This window comes from Falco rusticolus, chromosome 8 (genome assembly GCF_015220075.1).
Source record: "Falco rusticolus isolate bFalRus1 chromosome 8, bFalRus1.pri, whole genome shotgun sequence".
NCBI classification, from domain to species: Eukaryota; Metazoa; Chordata; class Aves; order Falconiformes; family Falconidae; genus Falco; species Falco rusticolus.
The window spans coordinates 56,363,834-56,379,345 of record NC_051194.1 but is presented as its reverse complement, the minus strand read 5'-3'; the positions used below and the strand labels follow the sequence as shown (position 1 = coordinate 56,379,345).

The window sequence follows — 15,512 nt, the reverse complement described above, 5'->3', positions numbered from 1 at the left end:
TAACAGCCTGGCTTGAAACAGCAGATTGTGGCTTTGCATGGAAGCTGGTCCACCCAAGCCTAGGAGAACATGCTCTTATGGGTGCTTCGGGCTACTCTGGCCACGTGCCTGCTTTTATGTTACTTTGTTCTTTAAAGGCAGAATTAGGATATCATAAACCTAGGGTGCTTTTGTAATTTCCTGCCTGTTTCTTGCATTTTGGAGTAGAGGGGGGAAATCTACAGTTCCTTCAGGACCAACAGGTGTCTTATAAACAAGTAACTTGACTCTTTTTCCTACTAAATAGCCTTTCATGACTTTGTCAGTGATGGGAACGTGCTTCTAGTGGGATTTGGCAGATAGTGCTGCTGGAGCAGAGTAAAAAAGCCTCAGTGAAACTGAGAATCGACCCTATGGTTTGGGAAGAGAAAATGTCACATATTGATAGAAACATATGGCAAAAAAGTGCACGTCTGAACCATAATAATGGAATTTTTTTTCTCCTCCTTCCTCCAGGTTATCTTGCACCCCGAAACCTTCCTAGCGCAGGCTTCTTCCCATTCCTGCAAACTGTGCTGTGTGATTCAGATGCCAGATGTAAAGGCACGCCGTACACACCAGAAGATCTACTGCCAAGACTTAATGACATCTCATCTCTCAGACTGTAAGGGAACCTGAATGTATCTGGGTGTTATAAGCTGCAAAGCAAAACTTGCTTTGAGGTGGAGGGAGCAGCTATGTATGTCTGTATGTGCAAGTGTGTCCACAACAGATACGTCTCAGATACCTGTTATAACAGACACAATCTCACATATCTGAACACTTAGAAATGGGAATATAGAATGCTTTAAAAATGTTCATACTGGGGACAGCAATCAGTAATGTGTCAATTGATCCAAGCTTGACAGTAGAAAAGAAGTTTACTCCCTGAGAAAAATGCTTCTGCTCATCCAGATCAAAGGAAAGAAACTTTTTTTGCACAATTGTGGGTCAGGTCCTGCAGGGTGTCAGTAGATAAGACTTGCACCCAGATCATCAGCCCATTGTACTGATCTGCCACTGTGGTGATTGGTTCAGGATGCTTTGGATGGAAGTGGTACATGTTCCCCAGCAGCTCTAGTCTGAGGTACATTTGTTCTGGAATGCTTGCTTTTTCAGTAGATCCTCCAGGTGCCAGCCAGAATGGGTGTCCTCTCTGCAAGCCATCAAACATATTGGGAAACAGATGAAAATGAAACTATTTTTTGCCCACAGAAACATGTAGATTTGCAGCATGGAGCTGGCTGGGCATGTTTTGTTGGGATGTCAGTTTTTGAAATTGAAATGTTCGGTGGAGGCATTTCAATTTCATTGATGTTTCAGTTAAAGCCAAGTAACGTTTACTTTAAGACATACCATCCAGGATTGTTTCTACACCTTGGCTGCCTGGTTCTGGCATGCCCTTGGGGAACATGCCACTCTAAGGCCTGCTGGCTCATGGAGAGCTGAAAATCTGGGCATCTCACATAGAAGTCCCTGCTGCTCTACAGTGGCTATGTCAGGGCCTCAAAATCCCCCTTGGCCATAGCTTAAGAGCCTGCAGAGCTAAGGTGGGCACCATGTCTTCTACCAGAGAGCCCATCGGGCAGGATGGGGGATCCTGGGGTTGGTGGCTCCTTAAGGGTCCTCCTTAATGCAGAGGGACTGGTATTTCCTCGGCCAAGTCAATGGTCAGGATCTCTCCATTGCTTAGAAGGAATCTGGATGACTAGACATGTGGATAACTGCAGTTACACAAGGTGAATCCTAATCAAATTCAAGGTCATACAGCAGAAGAGGGCAGAGCCATACAGAGACTAGATGCCTGGATTCACAGCTCTTCACTTGTTTTCTTAGTGTCATTGTTTTTTTCCCTAGGCATATTAAACAATGGTTAATTTGGGGTATTGAAATGAAGAAATGGAAACTTCTAGTGCCGAAGCTGGAGGTCTTCCATGGGTTTCAATAGCCAGAAATCCTCCTTGCTTTCTGTTTTTGGATTCTGTGCAGCTGTTTAGGAAATAACTGGTTTTCTTGCCAACTGAAAATCAAAGGATTTGGCCAAACTATAGCTCAAGTCACGTGAGTCATTAATAAGCATCTTGACCACTATTGATGCTAGAAGTTGGCTGCATGAAGTATTGTACAACTATGTGGGTATGCCTACCCTTGTGTGGTTAACGTCAGCCTTACAAATATGTTGTATTCTACAAGAAAAAACACTAACTATTAAGTAGCCTTAGCAAAATTAGCAGGATATAGCAGAGTATAAAACCTCAGTAAAAGGTTGCTTGGGTAGGGGAAAGCTCCAGAAGCCAACATGAATGGATGAAACTCTGCTTCAGGAGCAGAATCACCATGGGTGAGGTTTTCACAAAGGCAAAGTGTTTGAGCTGTGACCCTTCACTGTCTGGATATATTATTGTGTAATATTCTGGAGTTTGTAATATTTAGCTAATCCAAAGTGTGGGGTTTTTTCCCCTCCCATTGTGCAACTCACCAAAGCTCTTATTAAGCTGTTGTATAACTTGCCCTAAACCTGTGCCTTACCAGTGGCCGGCAGAAAAAATGGGCAAGGTTCTCATCTTTGACACTGTTCCTTAGAAGCATTTACCAAGGTGTGCAAGACATGGTCACTTGAGATTCCCTTAATAAAAGGAAACTAAGTAAAGAAACTGAGCTCAATACCAACATCTTCCACCCTTTCTTTTCCACTGTAGGGAAATGATTGGCAAGGATAAAGTGAGGTTGTATTGTCTTGAAGGTTTTCTTGGTAGGGGCATGCAACCTGGTGTTCTAGCTTAGACTTAGATCAAAGGCCTCTCTGCTCAGTCTGAGTGTCATTAACAGTTCCATCAAGTTCTGCGCTGTTTCTTCTGCTGAGCCTACATTGGCGGAGGACAGAAAAGACTTGACACGAAGCCTTCCTTCCAGAAGTGGGAATTTGTTTAAGATTAGATCAGTTACCTATGTCAACCCCTGCCTGTCCTTGGTGTCCCTTCAGAGCAGGCATAAATGAGGTCCCTTCAGTGCAGTGTGCTTCCCCAAAATGCATGCCAGGCCTCTAGAAGGAACCAGAAGGAACTTTTGCATAACTCAGATTTCAACACACCTGCCATGAAATCTGGTATAGACCCATTCTGAGTCATGCAGTAGTTATGTGTAAGCTTGTTCATAAAAAACTGGGAGTTGTTACAGGGGTTTTCTTTTTTGTCTTCCCTTAGTAGGCAGAGGAGCTCATCCCATGTAGCCAAGGACAACCATCCATCACCATGGAGTGCAGAGGTGCCTAAAAGCAGGAACACTTCACTGGGTAGGTTATTTGCTGCTTTGCAAAGTTTTGGTCTTTAAAGGCTGATCTTTTGAAGCTCGCTGGACAAAGATACAATTCTTAGAGCACTGCTAAAATGATTTATGTGTTGTATACAGGCACATGACCATGGCCGTGACATTAGTGTAAATTCTTGGAAATAAGTACAAGTAACTGTCTGTAGAAAAGACTTTTGGAAACAGGCCAAGAAAACATGATTAAATTGTTGTGCTTCACAGAAGCAATGCGAGTTCGCAGACTGTTTGGACATTAATTAAAGACCTGGCTATTTATGGAATATTGCCCTTTTACTGCTCACAAATTTTCCATAAACAGCTTATGATTTTTGTAAATGTATTTCTTATTCACAGTTATCCAGCAAATAAGTCTTCTTCTGTGCCACAGTGGATATTTATTGTTGGTGATGTTCTCCTCTGACGTGATTCTCTTTCCTGAAGGAACTTTCAGGCTTACATTTTCCCTAAAATCATTAAAATTATTATTTATTGATGGTAATGGCTAGTACTATCTACAGGCCATCATGATGGATAGTCCTTCCTCCAGGGAGCTCACAATCAAATGAATGATTATGGATTTGCATTCTATGACTGTTCTGCCCCAGCCATTCACTGTTCCAATTAGCATTCCTGCGAATGCGCTCGCTCTTTGGTGTGCGGGCAGAAAAAGGCAGAACACAAAAGGGACTGAACGCAGAGGCGTGGGGAAAAAATAAATAAATCAATGAACAGTTATGGGAACTATCAACTCATGTTGATGGCCACAGATGGTCAGGGAGGAACTCAGTTCTACGTCTTATTTAAAAAAATAAAATAAAAATTGTAGGTCATAGCCTCTGCTGGTGTAAACTGGCAGAGCTTGTTTGGTTTCAGTGAGCTGTGCTGTTTTGAGAGCACAGCTCAGTGCCAGCGTTGGCTTTGGTGTGTGTCAGCTGGGGACCTGGCGGCGTGCCACCGTGTATAGCGGGCCGCAGTGCTCCAAATCTGTGTCAGAGCTGTTTCTGAATAACGAGTACCACCCACTGGTGCCAAAGACACCTGGAGGGTTCTCCCTTACAGGGCTGTCGGCTTGAGCTGATGTGGGCTTCCTTGTAAGGCTGCCCATGTATCTTCCTGTGTGGGGAAGCTGCAGGACTGGAGAGAAGAGGTAGAATTTAGTGTTGAACTGCAAGCAGATAGTTAAATGCATTTAATTTTAAAAAGCTGCAGAAGGCAATAGTGTAATCCAGGATTTAATTACATCAGAAAAAACCTTAAGTAAGTACAGGATTCCATTGGCTGTACCTTTGGAAACAGATTAATAATGATGGCATGCCCAAAGCTGTAGTTGGCTATCCTGTGTCATGGTTTGATGTAGCAAAGAGGTTAAAAGACATTAAGTAAAACAGTGTTTCAAACTGCTATTGCAGCATTTGGGGATTTGGTATCTCATGGAGAAAAACCCCTTCGGAATATTTCATCACCATTCAACTTGACTTCCAGCATTAACATGTTCAACAAAATCTTCAGTTTTGGGAAGGTAAGTCTGCATTTGCCTAACAGCTGAGTGTGAACATTCACATTTAAGATTCATGTGTATCTTAAAGAGTTAGAAGCTCAAAGCACCAACATACAGCTTTTATTGCTTTCAAATCTCCCCTATTATGTGAACGTGCTTTATTTTGGGAAAAGGAAGACAGTTATTGCGGGTGAACATTTAAACTTTGTGCTAAGTTTATTATGCTATAAGCAGAAATCAAATAAAGCAGACACCTTGGGACATAATACCATGAATTACCAAATATGGTTGCACACAATACCCTGAGATATTTTGCTCAAAACCAGTGAGTTAAGGTGTTTAGAGTGCATTTTCTTTCACATGAAATTAAAGACATGATGTCACAGGCTTTGCCATTCGGTTTGTTATTTGCCCATAATGTTCCTGCAGTGGCATCAGAGTCGCTGTGTGTTTATTAGGTAGATACTGACTATGCATAGAAACAACTCCTTTGTAAAAGAAATTGGTACCATGCAATGGACACCAGTACGCTTATGTTTTTGTATTAAGTCCTACAAACACTTACAAACAAAATTTCTCTTTGTGAGGAGTCTGAGGGATTTCGGTGACACTGTTCACCTGTTCTGTGTGTAAGTGCTCGTAATGACAATGCTTTTCAAATGTCACTACTACCCGTTAAGAAAACAGCCTCGTCACTGCATTTCAAACCATCCCAAATAAAGCATTGCTTTAAAGCTACCTTTGACATTGTTTTACTTTTAGAGCCAGACCAAATATTCAACTGCAGCAAATCTCAAAGTCATTCTGTGTGAGGTCTTGTCGCGATACATAGCACATCCCAATCTCACTGAAGAGAAGATGGCAGCCAATATCCACCACACATTCTGCTTTACTGATTCATCGCTTTTAGAGTCATTTACCCAAGAGTTCAGAAGTCAGGTCTCCCAGGTAAGTGCCCAGGATGTTTCCCAATATCTGCAGCTAGTAGCTGTTTTAGTTCACACATGTTATTGCAGTGTTTGGGAGAGAGAATGTGACCCCACCTGGCTAGGAGTTGCTTATCTCTATGCCAGAGTGCATATAGTGTATGATAAGCTGAGCTAATTCTTGTGAATGGGATTAATCCAAAGACCTTAGATTTGAGTATACAGCTCAGAAAGGCAAGGACATCCAGCTGTCAGCTAGTGGCCACTAAGGGTTCTCAGGTTCTCACCGTGCCTAGGTCTTGTTTCTTCTCTTTATTTGCCCTGCTGCAGCAGCAGGTGGATAAAACAGTGTGAGGATGTGGTGTAAATAAGAATATTTAAAGCTGGGGAGGCAATACATTTAATTGTGTGTTACCTCAGCCGTGTAACTTCATCCAGTAACTCCTGCAACTGACCCAACAATTCATGACTGAAGGAGTACTTGTCTTTGGGTAAAGCTATGTAATTAAAGCAAATGAATCCTTTAAAGATAATGCTTTCTTTCTTTGCCAGGGGGAGGATTTGATTTTAATTTTTCTTGTATTCCTAGTCTTTGAACTGTTTGGGACATTGTGAATAGCAAGACTTCAATAAATAGAGAATTTATTGTACAATCTGGGGTGTGAAGCTAAAGCACAGTCACTCTCTCAGTTATTGCCTGTCACTAGAGTCCTTTGAATGCATTGTTTGTAGAGTTGGGTACAAGTGCAGTGCAAGATGAAAAACAGAAAAAGACCCACTGGCAGCAAGGGTTCTTGTTTTCTTGCTCTTAAATAATTTCTCACATTGTTATTTGTTAAGGTGCAACACAACCCACAGTACCAGGCAGCATTCGTCAATGAAATCGTCTCATTTCTAATGCTCATCTCCCAAGTGCAGAATGACACGTCCCTATGGCATCTCCTTTTGCTGGCCCCAGATGTGTTTCAGAACAGTATGCACCTGCAAGACATAATTGATCTCCTTCAGAATCCAAGCAGGTAAAAATACAGAAAATGCCAGGAGAGTTACTGAAAGTTGGTGGGTTTGTGTATTGAACCCTAAGGGCACCACCAGTCATCTTGAAGAAATGGTGTATAGCTTAAAAGCATGATTTATTTGGGGGATGATATGGCTCCATATTAATGGTCTCTACAGACAGTGAATTGTTTTTTCAATGACTCTTGTGTCACTTTTTGATGGGAGCTTGATATGAAATCTTAGTTTTCTTCCTGCCTGCTCAGAGGTGCTGTCATGCCCATGTGCAGATAGAAAAGGTGAGTAGCAGCCACTGTCTTTGGTTGAAGAAAAAAGCTGGCTGGATAGTTGTTCTGCTAAAGAAAGCAGCTGCTTCTTTCCAGAAAATCATAGAGTGAAATTCAAGTTGCTTTGGAACACCTCAAGCATTTGTAAGGGAATCATAAATTATGGTGTTTTTTGGTGTTTTTTTGGTTTTTTTTTTTTTTTAAAGGATTACCTGATTTACTGCTGTTTTAACCTTTCAAGGTTGGTCCCAAGAAAGCAGAGAAGAGGAGGACCCTGGGTTTTAGCATATAGGGATTCAAATATGTATGACTTTAAGAAGGAAGTACCAGTTATGTTCTTGCCCAGTGGTTTTATGAAAAACAGAGCTGACTTAAATGTGTTAATTAACTGTGCTGAAATATTTGATGCTGTATGCAGCTAGGACTTATAAAAAAATCTTCTAAACTGGGCATAGCCCTGAAATCCTTTTCCTGGTCCATAGCTGGGCTAAACTCACTGATCTCTAGAAGACTTGAGTTACTCAAGAGATTAGGGGACTCTGTTCCAAATTACCTACTGAATATGTGACTGACACTGCTATAATTTGTTCTGAACAGTCCAGTTATTACAGCACATGGAGGACAGCAAGCAACTAAGCTTCTTCAGAGTTGGGTGGTGGGGGTTTTTTTTGTGGGTTTTTTTTGTTGTTGGTTTTTTTTTTTTTTATACTCAAGCTGTTGGATAAAGATGCCAAAGAGGGTGTAGAAACTTTGCCATTTTGATTACACCAGGCTTAGAGGGACTCACTTTTCATCACTGGCATGTTGCCAAGGCACTTAACAACCTGTACATTTGGCATCTAGGTAATTTGCTATACTGCATTGTGAGAGCTACTTGTAAGTTGCAATATCCTTTTCCTTAAAGGAGTCAGTAGCTGTATGGCAAGAATTTTAATTTTATTCGCAGTGGTTTTGTCCATGCTTTCAGTCACGGGATTATTGCATTTGTTTGCATTTACTGGCTTGCAGAATCAAGCCTGAGAACCAGCACTGTTTGAGTGCCCAGAATTAATATTTACTGTGCTGCTCTGCTTTGCTCTACAGCTGCAGAGCTGGGCAAAGTTATCATAGGCACAACAAAGAGGCACATAGAATTTCATCACCAGAACCGTGCAGTGCTTTTATGCTAGCATCTGCCAGTGTAAATGCATGAGTAAAGAGTTATTGCAAAGAGATTGCACAAACAGTATTTTCAGTGATGCTTACAAAGGTACATCTTAGCAAGCCTGGACATGTCTTCTATGCAGGCACTACTGACCTCCTAAGGAAATGCCGTACAGGGAATTTTTTTGTCGTATAAATATGAAGATACAGAAGAGAACTCTTGCTCATTGTGGCAGCTGTATTAACCACATGATAAACACCACCACTATGAAACAGTAACTTCAAAGTCATGGATTCTACAGAAAATTTAGAAGGAAATTTTATTGCGCACACAAACCTGGTTTACAGACTGAATTCAGGAATGCTCCTGTTTGTTGCTTTAAGATAGTTTTTCAGATAAGCACGTAAGCCGAACTTTTTATTTAAAGCCAGCGTCTGCAGAAGCCCTGCAAGACTGAAATAGAAGGGCAACAACAACACTTGTTTCCATGTTTGCTGCCTTCTGATCTGTATGATATGTGTCCACTTTTGGCAAGACTATGCCTCCCTCCTCCTTGGCTCTGCCATTGCTCAACTAAACACGTCATAACTGTAGTTTCTTTCCCCTCTAAGACTCTTACTAACAAGCACCTCTGCAGAATGGAAATGGTGAGCACCAAGTCCACGAAACCTGCATGAAGACATTATGTTAAATGAGGAGAAAAGAGTTCCCTGGTGCTGTGTTCTCACTAGCAGTCTGTTCCCACAAATCAGTATGTATTTATTCGTGCCACTGAAATCAGCTCAGCTAGGTTCTTTGTGTATCACCTGCAGAACTTCAGGCAGGCGAGAGATTGTGCATTTCACAGTGACCCTATGCCTACAGTGAAGAGCTACTCTTTATACAGCATAAGCAAAAGGGAATAATAATCACCGTGAAGTTTTCAGCAACCTGCACACATTGAAAAGAGTGTTTTAAATTACTTCCTCTGTGATACAATACGCCTGATTATCAGCTTGTTCTTTCCTAAGACTGAAAAACATTCCTTGCTTCCCTGTCAGCCTGATTATTACAGTATAAAAGAGGAAAGAAGGAGAATTAGAAATGGCAACAGTTATTTGTGGTTGCTTCTTCCTTCCACAGACGATGTTCCCTAGGGATCCCTGCTCTCCCTGGAACCATGTCTACTTGCTTTTTGGTTTCTTTTAGGAGGAGATGCACTCACAGCAGTGAATCATTGTGCTGACATACCACCTGAGTGTTTTCTAAGACCTATTGTGAGGATTTAAGTGACCGATAGATTTTACATAACCCTTTGAATAAGTACACCTAATGAGTACAACACATATGTTTGCGCTAGTATACTGCCATGGCTTTCCCATCGAAATCCTTTGTATCTGTATTTTGTGTATGATCAAACAAATAATTAAAAGTAGGGCAATGTCTTGTCTGTTATACATTTTAAGAATGATAAGCTGTACGCCAGCTGTTTCCTATTTGAACACTTGTTTTATTTCTTCTCATAAACCTGTAACCACAATTTATTTTCCTTGTTGTTGTTTTTTCCCCCACCCCTTTAGTGTTATGCTGGTAGCTCAGAATGTCTCTGCATCACTTGTGACTGATGATAGATTCAAAACTGCTCAGAATGGAGTTACAGATTCTCCATATTCCCTTAACTGCTTGGAGCAAGGTAAGACTCCTCCACGTAGTCATATCTCTGCTGAAAACCTGTGGTGCTGAGGAGAAGTAAACTGCAGGCTAATGAGTAACCATACAGATTGCATACTGTTTAGGGCTCAGCATAATGAATTCTTTCAACCTTTTACAAATGTGAATAAAATATCTCATTTCAGATGGAAAAGTAAAAAAGCTTGGTTTTGTCAGTAGACAATGAATTAATATGAGTTTGCAGTCTCAGTGGAAAAGGGGAGCGGTAATTTTTCAGCTTGATTTTGCAGCAGTGGGGGGCATGGCAATATCTGCCTCTAGTTGTAGGCTCTGTCAAATTCACGTCAGTGTATCAAGGTAGGGGCTGGGGCTGGGCTGCTCAACAAGCTGTATGTGTCAAGATCAGCCATTTCTCTAAACTCCTGTCATCTTACAGCAGAGGCAGAGTCCTTGACATCCCCTCTAACTGAGGTTATGTGGATGGGCAAGGGAAAGGTACAGCATCTAAATGCTACAAGGGACAGACTGGTAAATGCTGTCCATTCCCTGCTTGTTTCATGCAGACTGTGGGAGTTGAGGTGGGTAAGAAGCAAGCGGATTAATGCAGTGCAAGTAGGGAAAACATGGAGATACGGCTAGTGAGAGGACTGGACACGTGGGGATATCAAGATGAGTGTAAATGGCTATGGGAGACATAAATGATGCTGCAGACGAAGCCTATGTGCAAGCAGTAAAAAAAGCGTTCCCAAGTGACGTGAAGGAAATAATAGTAAGTATTAGGCCACCTTATGCTGCATTACTGATGGCAACATGCTCCTTCAGCAGGAGGAGAGCTCCATTAGAACCCAGATCACAGGGGCATTAAGCTGTTCCTGAGATGAAAAATCATTTCTACGAAGACAGGTAGCATTCTGACTTCCCTTGGAAGGCCAGGAAGAGTTACACCCCAAAACAGCACTCTAATTTCTAACCAGGATCTTGTGTCTTGTCGTAGGAACCTAACTTCACCTGTGCACGATATCCTTGACAGGTTTGCCATACAGTTCTTCTTAGTTTCCAAACTAACGTGATCTTTACTAATATACTCTTTACATGTTTGTTGTAGATAAAGAAAAAAGTTCCGTGACCAGATATATTTGTAATCTCTTTGTTAACTGGAAAGACAATCAGACTTTATCTGAATTGGAGGAAGTTCTGAGGTAAGACATTAGCTGAAGGGATATTACTAACAGTATAATTCAAATCTATGATCTTTGCTCTAAATCACCTTACATTTCTACTTGCGTTGATTTCATATTCACTAAAATGCTTTTTTGTTCTCCTCCAGAAAAATAAAATCACCCGAGATTGGTGGAAAAGACTCCAAGAGGTCCATTAATTCAGATGATTTAGAAGCCATACAAAAGTCTCTACATCATTTAAAAGGCTTTGAGAAAAAAATGAATAGAAGTGAATTAAAAAGCTTAAATCTATTCAGAAATTTGAAGAATGAAACATTACAGAAATTGTATGCAATTCTTGAACTGGGAATGAATCCACATCATGATTATAAATTAAAGGAACCATATAATAAGAAAATAATTGATGAAATCTATAACTTCACATCACTGCAATTACAGGGTGACTTTAATGGGACTTCCATTTTCAATATAATGACCCAGTGGAAAGAAATTCAGAGTGCTTTAAAATTAGCTACAATGATTTGGAATCCAGTTCTGTTAAATAATTCTAATTTTAGTACAGTGCAAACTAAGGATGCTCTCAAAATATTGCTTTCCACTAGCATGCCATCATTTCTGGAAGACTTCAGAGACCGTTTAAAGGGAATGCAAGAAATACCATCTTTGTTGTCTGATCATCTGCTTCAGCCTGTGTCTTACAGAAACTTTCCAGACCAGCTCCTAGCTCTACAGAAGCTGTTTTTTATAATGACAGATGCAAACATAGGTTATCAGTACCTTCTAATGCCTGTGTTTGAACTGATGCGGAAAGTAGAAAGCTCCATGGGTGAAGCCTGGTGGGATGAGTTGAACGCCTATTGGCGCATTGGGGAGAAACTGAGATCGACGGAGTGGAATAACACAGGCATCATAGCCTATGGGCAGTTTTTAGAGGTATTAAACAGCCATTTACGAAAGCCAAATAGTAATTCAAATAGTGTCTTCAGTGAACAATTGGATCAGCTGTCAGAATTTGTAACATCCGTATTTAAAGAGTTCGGGGAAAACTCTGAAGTACCCAGTATCTCACTAGTCACTCAAGCCATACAAAAGACCTTGTACATATTAAAAGACTTACAGCTGAATTATAACATCATTAAATTAAAATCTATAGATCTTTTCTTTAATTTTGACAATAAAACCTTTGAGACATTGTCTGAACTTCTGAAGACTGGAATGAAAATCCTTCGTTATACAAGTGCCAGTGAAGCTTCCATTGAAGAAATAATGAAACCTGTCTACAACTTGACACATCTTCTACTGCAGGAGCTCAACCAGTCTTCCTTACAGCACAATACTTTGCTAGAGGCAAAAATTTGGGAGTTTTTGCATTTAGCCTTGAGTCCTTTTCTGGAGAGCAGCGACAATGGTTACAGGACATCCCAGAACTGCTCCGCTCAGGATGTGCTCCGTATAACACTTGAGATGCTGTTTGAAAACGCCACTCTAAGTGAGTCCTTAGCCAGGAGCCCCTGCAAACCCCTCTTTGATTCCATGGGCACAGTGGGTGGAACAGCGCACAATGAGACCTTTACCAAAATGTTCCAGCTTGCCATAGCAAACCTGAAACTGTCTCCAGAGTTTGCTGCTGTCTACAAGAGCAGCGGCAGTGAACGCTTTTCCAAGGAGTTGTCGTGCATCATCCAGTCTCTGCACTTTTCTCTGAGTTTCCTTTCCAAATTAAACGTCGTCTCTGAGCTGGAAAACTCTTGGGTGCAGGAGAAGGTGAGAGCTCTGACTGCTGTCACGGAGGGGCTGCTGCAGAGTGATGCCTCCTGCCCCGTCTCAGTCCAAGAGGTGGGTGGTGTGCTTCCATCTCAGCTTTTGAACATGCTTGTGCCTTTCATGCTGAATGAAACAGTGCTGAACTCCCTAAACTCTGATACCTCAGCAGACTGGCTTAGGCTGCCTGTGTTTTCCCATCTGTTACCAACTGTTTCTATTAGGAACAGCAGTATATATGAACTGCTACAGGTGGGCGGAAATGCTTCCAACCACTCTGAGTGGGGAGATTTCTCACGGCTATGGCATGCCACTGGCAATCTGTTGACCACCAAATGGAACCTAACAGAAGTGGATGAATATGTGCAACTCCTGGAAATTATGGAGAAAGCTCTGATTCTCTTGGACTTTGGAGTAGCTCCTGGAAAAACATTAATACATCAGATCTTTCATAATTCCAGTGAAGGAATCAAATCCTCAGATCTGAATGATTTGTATAATTCATTAAAACTCTTTTTCAGTTCAACTTCTGCCACAAACAGCACACTGGACTTGGAAAGAATATTTCAAGATACGCTTCCATTGTATGATGTTGGTGGTGAAGGATTGTTCTACCCTAATCCCTATGGAAAAGAAAATCAAGATATTCTAACTATGGCTGCGGTGATTTGGAATCAACTAATTTCAGACAGGACTCATTTTAATGCAGAGAAAGCATGGGAGGTTATCAAAATGATTGCACTTCATGCAATCTCGCTTGAAGACTTTGAACATTATCTCAGCACAAATGAATACGTGTCATCATTATTTTCTGACTTCTTGTTGACCCCTGTAACTTCTGAAAATTTTGCAGAACATCTCTTGTCCCTTGATCAGCTTCTCGCTGCCATGGCAGAGGTGAATACCAGTGAGCATTATCTATTGATCTCTTCTTTGTCTAAGTTAATGCAGAAACTCCAGAGTTCCCCTTATGGAAGGCAGCGAAATGAACTTCGTGCTTTCTGGCATATTGCTGAAGTACTCCAGTCCATGTACTGGAATAGTACAGACAGTCTCGCTTCGCAGTCACTTCTAGACATGCTGCAAAATCAGTTCAATACCATGAAAAATGACTCTAGTCTTCCTTTCAGTAAGGAACTGAAGCAGCTGATAAACTTTGCATCCTCCATGTTTGAGCTGTATGGCGAAGAATACACCAGAGGAACCAACTTCTCCACATACTTGCAGGCCATCCAAAGGAGTATCTTAATTTTAAAAAGTTTGCAGAAAAGGTATAATATTAGTGAGGCTGAAGTTGTCAACTTATTATTTGATTCTTACAGTAACTATACCCAGAGACTAATTGAAATATGGAGAGCAGGAATGAAAGTCCTTCATGACACCAACTTAAACAAAACATCCGAAGAAAAAATGGACATTGTGTATAATTTCTCACATTTGCTGCTGCAGGAAGAGTTCAACCAGTCTTCCTTACAGCACAATACTTTGCTAGAGGCAAAAATTTGGGAGTTTTTGCATTTAGCCTTGAGTCCTTTTCTGGAGAGCAGCGACAATGGTTACAGGACATCCCAGAACTGCTCCGCTCAGGATGTGCTCCGTATAACACTTGAGATGCTGTTTGAAAACGCCACTCTAAGCGAGTCCTTAGCCAGGAGCCCCTGCAAACCCCTCTTTGATTCCATGGGCACAGTGGGTGGAACAGCGCACAATGAGACCTTTACCAAAATGTTCCAGCTTGCCATAGCAAACCTGAAACTGTCTCCAGAGTTTGCTGCTGTCTACAAGAGCAGTGGCAGTGAACGCTTTTCCAAGGAGTTGTCGTGCATCATCCAGTCTCTGCACTTTTCTCTGAGTTTCCTTTCCAAATTAAACGTCGTCTCTGAGCTGGAAAACTCTTGGGTGCAGGAGAAGGTGAGAGCTCTGACTGCTGTCACGGAGGGGCTGCTGCAGAGTGATGCCTCCTGCCCCATCTCAGTCCAAGAGGTGGGTGGTGTGCTTCCATCTCAGCTTTTGAACATGCTTATGCCTTTCATGCTGAATGAAACAGTGCTGAACTCCCTAAACTTCTCTGACAGCTTAGCAGGCTGGAATAACCTGTCCGCGCTCTTCAGTGTGGCACAGGATGAGCTCCACATGAACGACCTGCTGCAGGGACTCAAAGGCGCCTTCAACCTCACCAACTGGAATTATTACTCAAGTGTCTGGGATGTGGTTGATGGTTTCCTAAACGTTGAAAGGAATCTCCCTGAAGCAGCTGCCTTTGCAAAGTTGTTGGAAGCAGTGGCGAACAACTCTGCCAACGACGTGTCAGCTCCAGAAATCACAGAAGCCAGTTCCTACTTTCTCAAGAGACTGAGCTTCTCTGATCTGCTAAATGAATTCAATATAAGCTCCAGTTCAACTTTTCTCTCCAACAAAACTATTTTTGACAGAGTGATTGATATTGTCACTCATCAATTCATTGTCACAGCAGAAGCCCTGTACAACAACACCTTTCCCTGGACTCAGAGTGACCAAACTCTGTCACCAACCAGTTTGATCACACGGTGAGTTTGCTTTTTGGGTATTGTGATTGCATTGATGGGTAGTGACCACCATTCTCATTCCAGCACGAGAAGTGTATAATTTTCTTCTAGCACAGCAACTTAAGCCTGCAATCACGGTAATTTAGGACACTAGGTCTAGTGTGGGTTAAACTGAAAATGATGAAATTTCTCCTTGAGCTGAACATGCAGGTAAAAGTGA

General features: G+C 41.6%; 1 protein-coding gene across 1 annotated transcript in view; it reads left to right on the top strand.

Annotated features, from left to right (window-relative positions):
- Window positions 1–15,512, top strand: part of ABCA12 (ATP binding cassette subfamily A member 12) — an 88,490-nt gene that overhangs the window by 18,791 nt on the left and 54,187 nt on the right. The window contains exons 3-10 of the mRNA XM_037397616.1: window positions 496–643; window positions 3,222–3,310; window positions 4,734–4,843; window positions 5,585–5,770; window positions 6,589–6,767; window positions 9,735–9,847; window positions 10,931–11,024; window positions 11,153–15,313. Coding sequence (XP_037253513.1) covers window positions 496–643; window positions 3,222–3,310; window positions 4,734–4,843; window positions 5,585–5,770; window positions 6,589–6,767; window positions 9,735–9,847; window positions 10,931–11,024; window positions 11,153–15,313 — 5,080 coding nt within the window. The remainder of the gene's footprint in view (window positions 1–495; window positions 644–3,221; window positions 3,311–4,733; window positions 4,844–5,584; window positions 5,771–6,588; window positions 6,768–9,734; window positions 9,848–10,930; window positions 11,025–11,152; window positions 15,314–15,512) is intronic.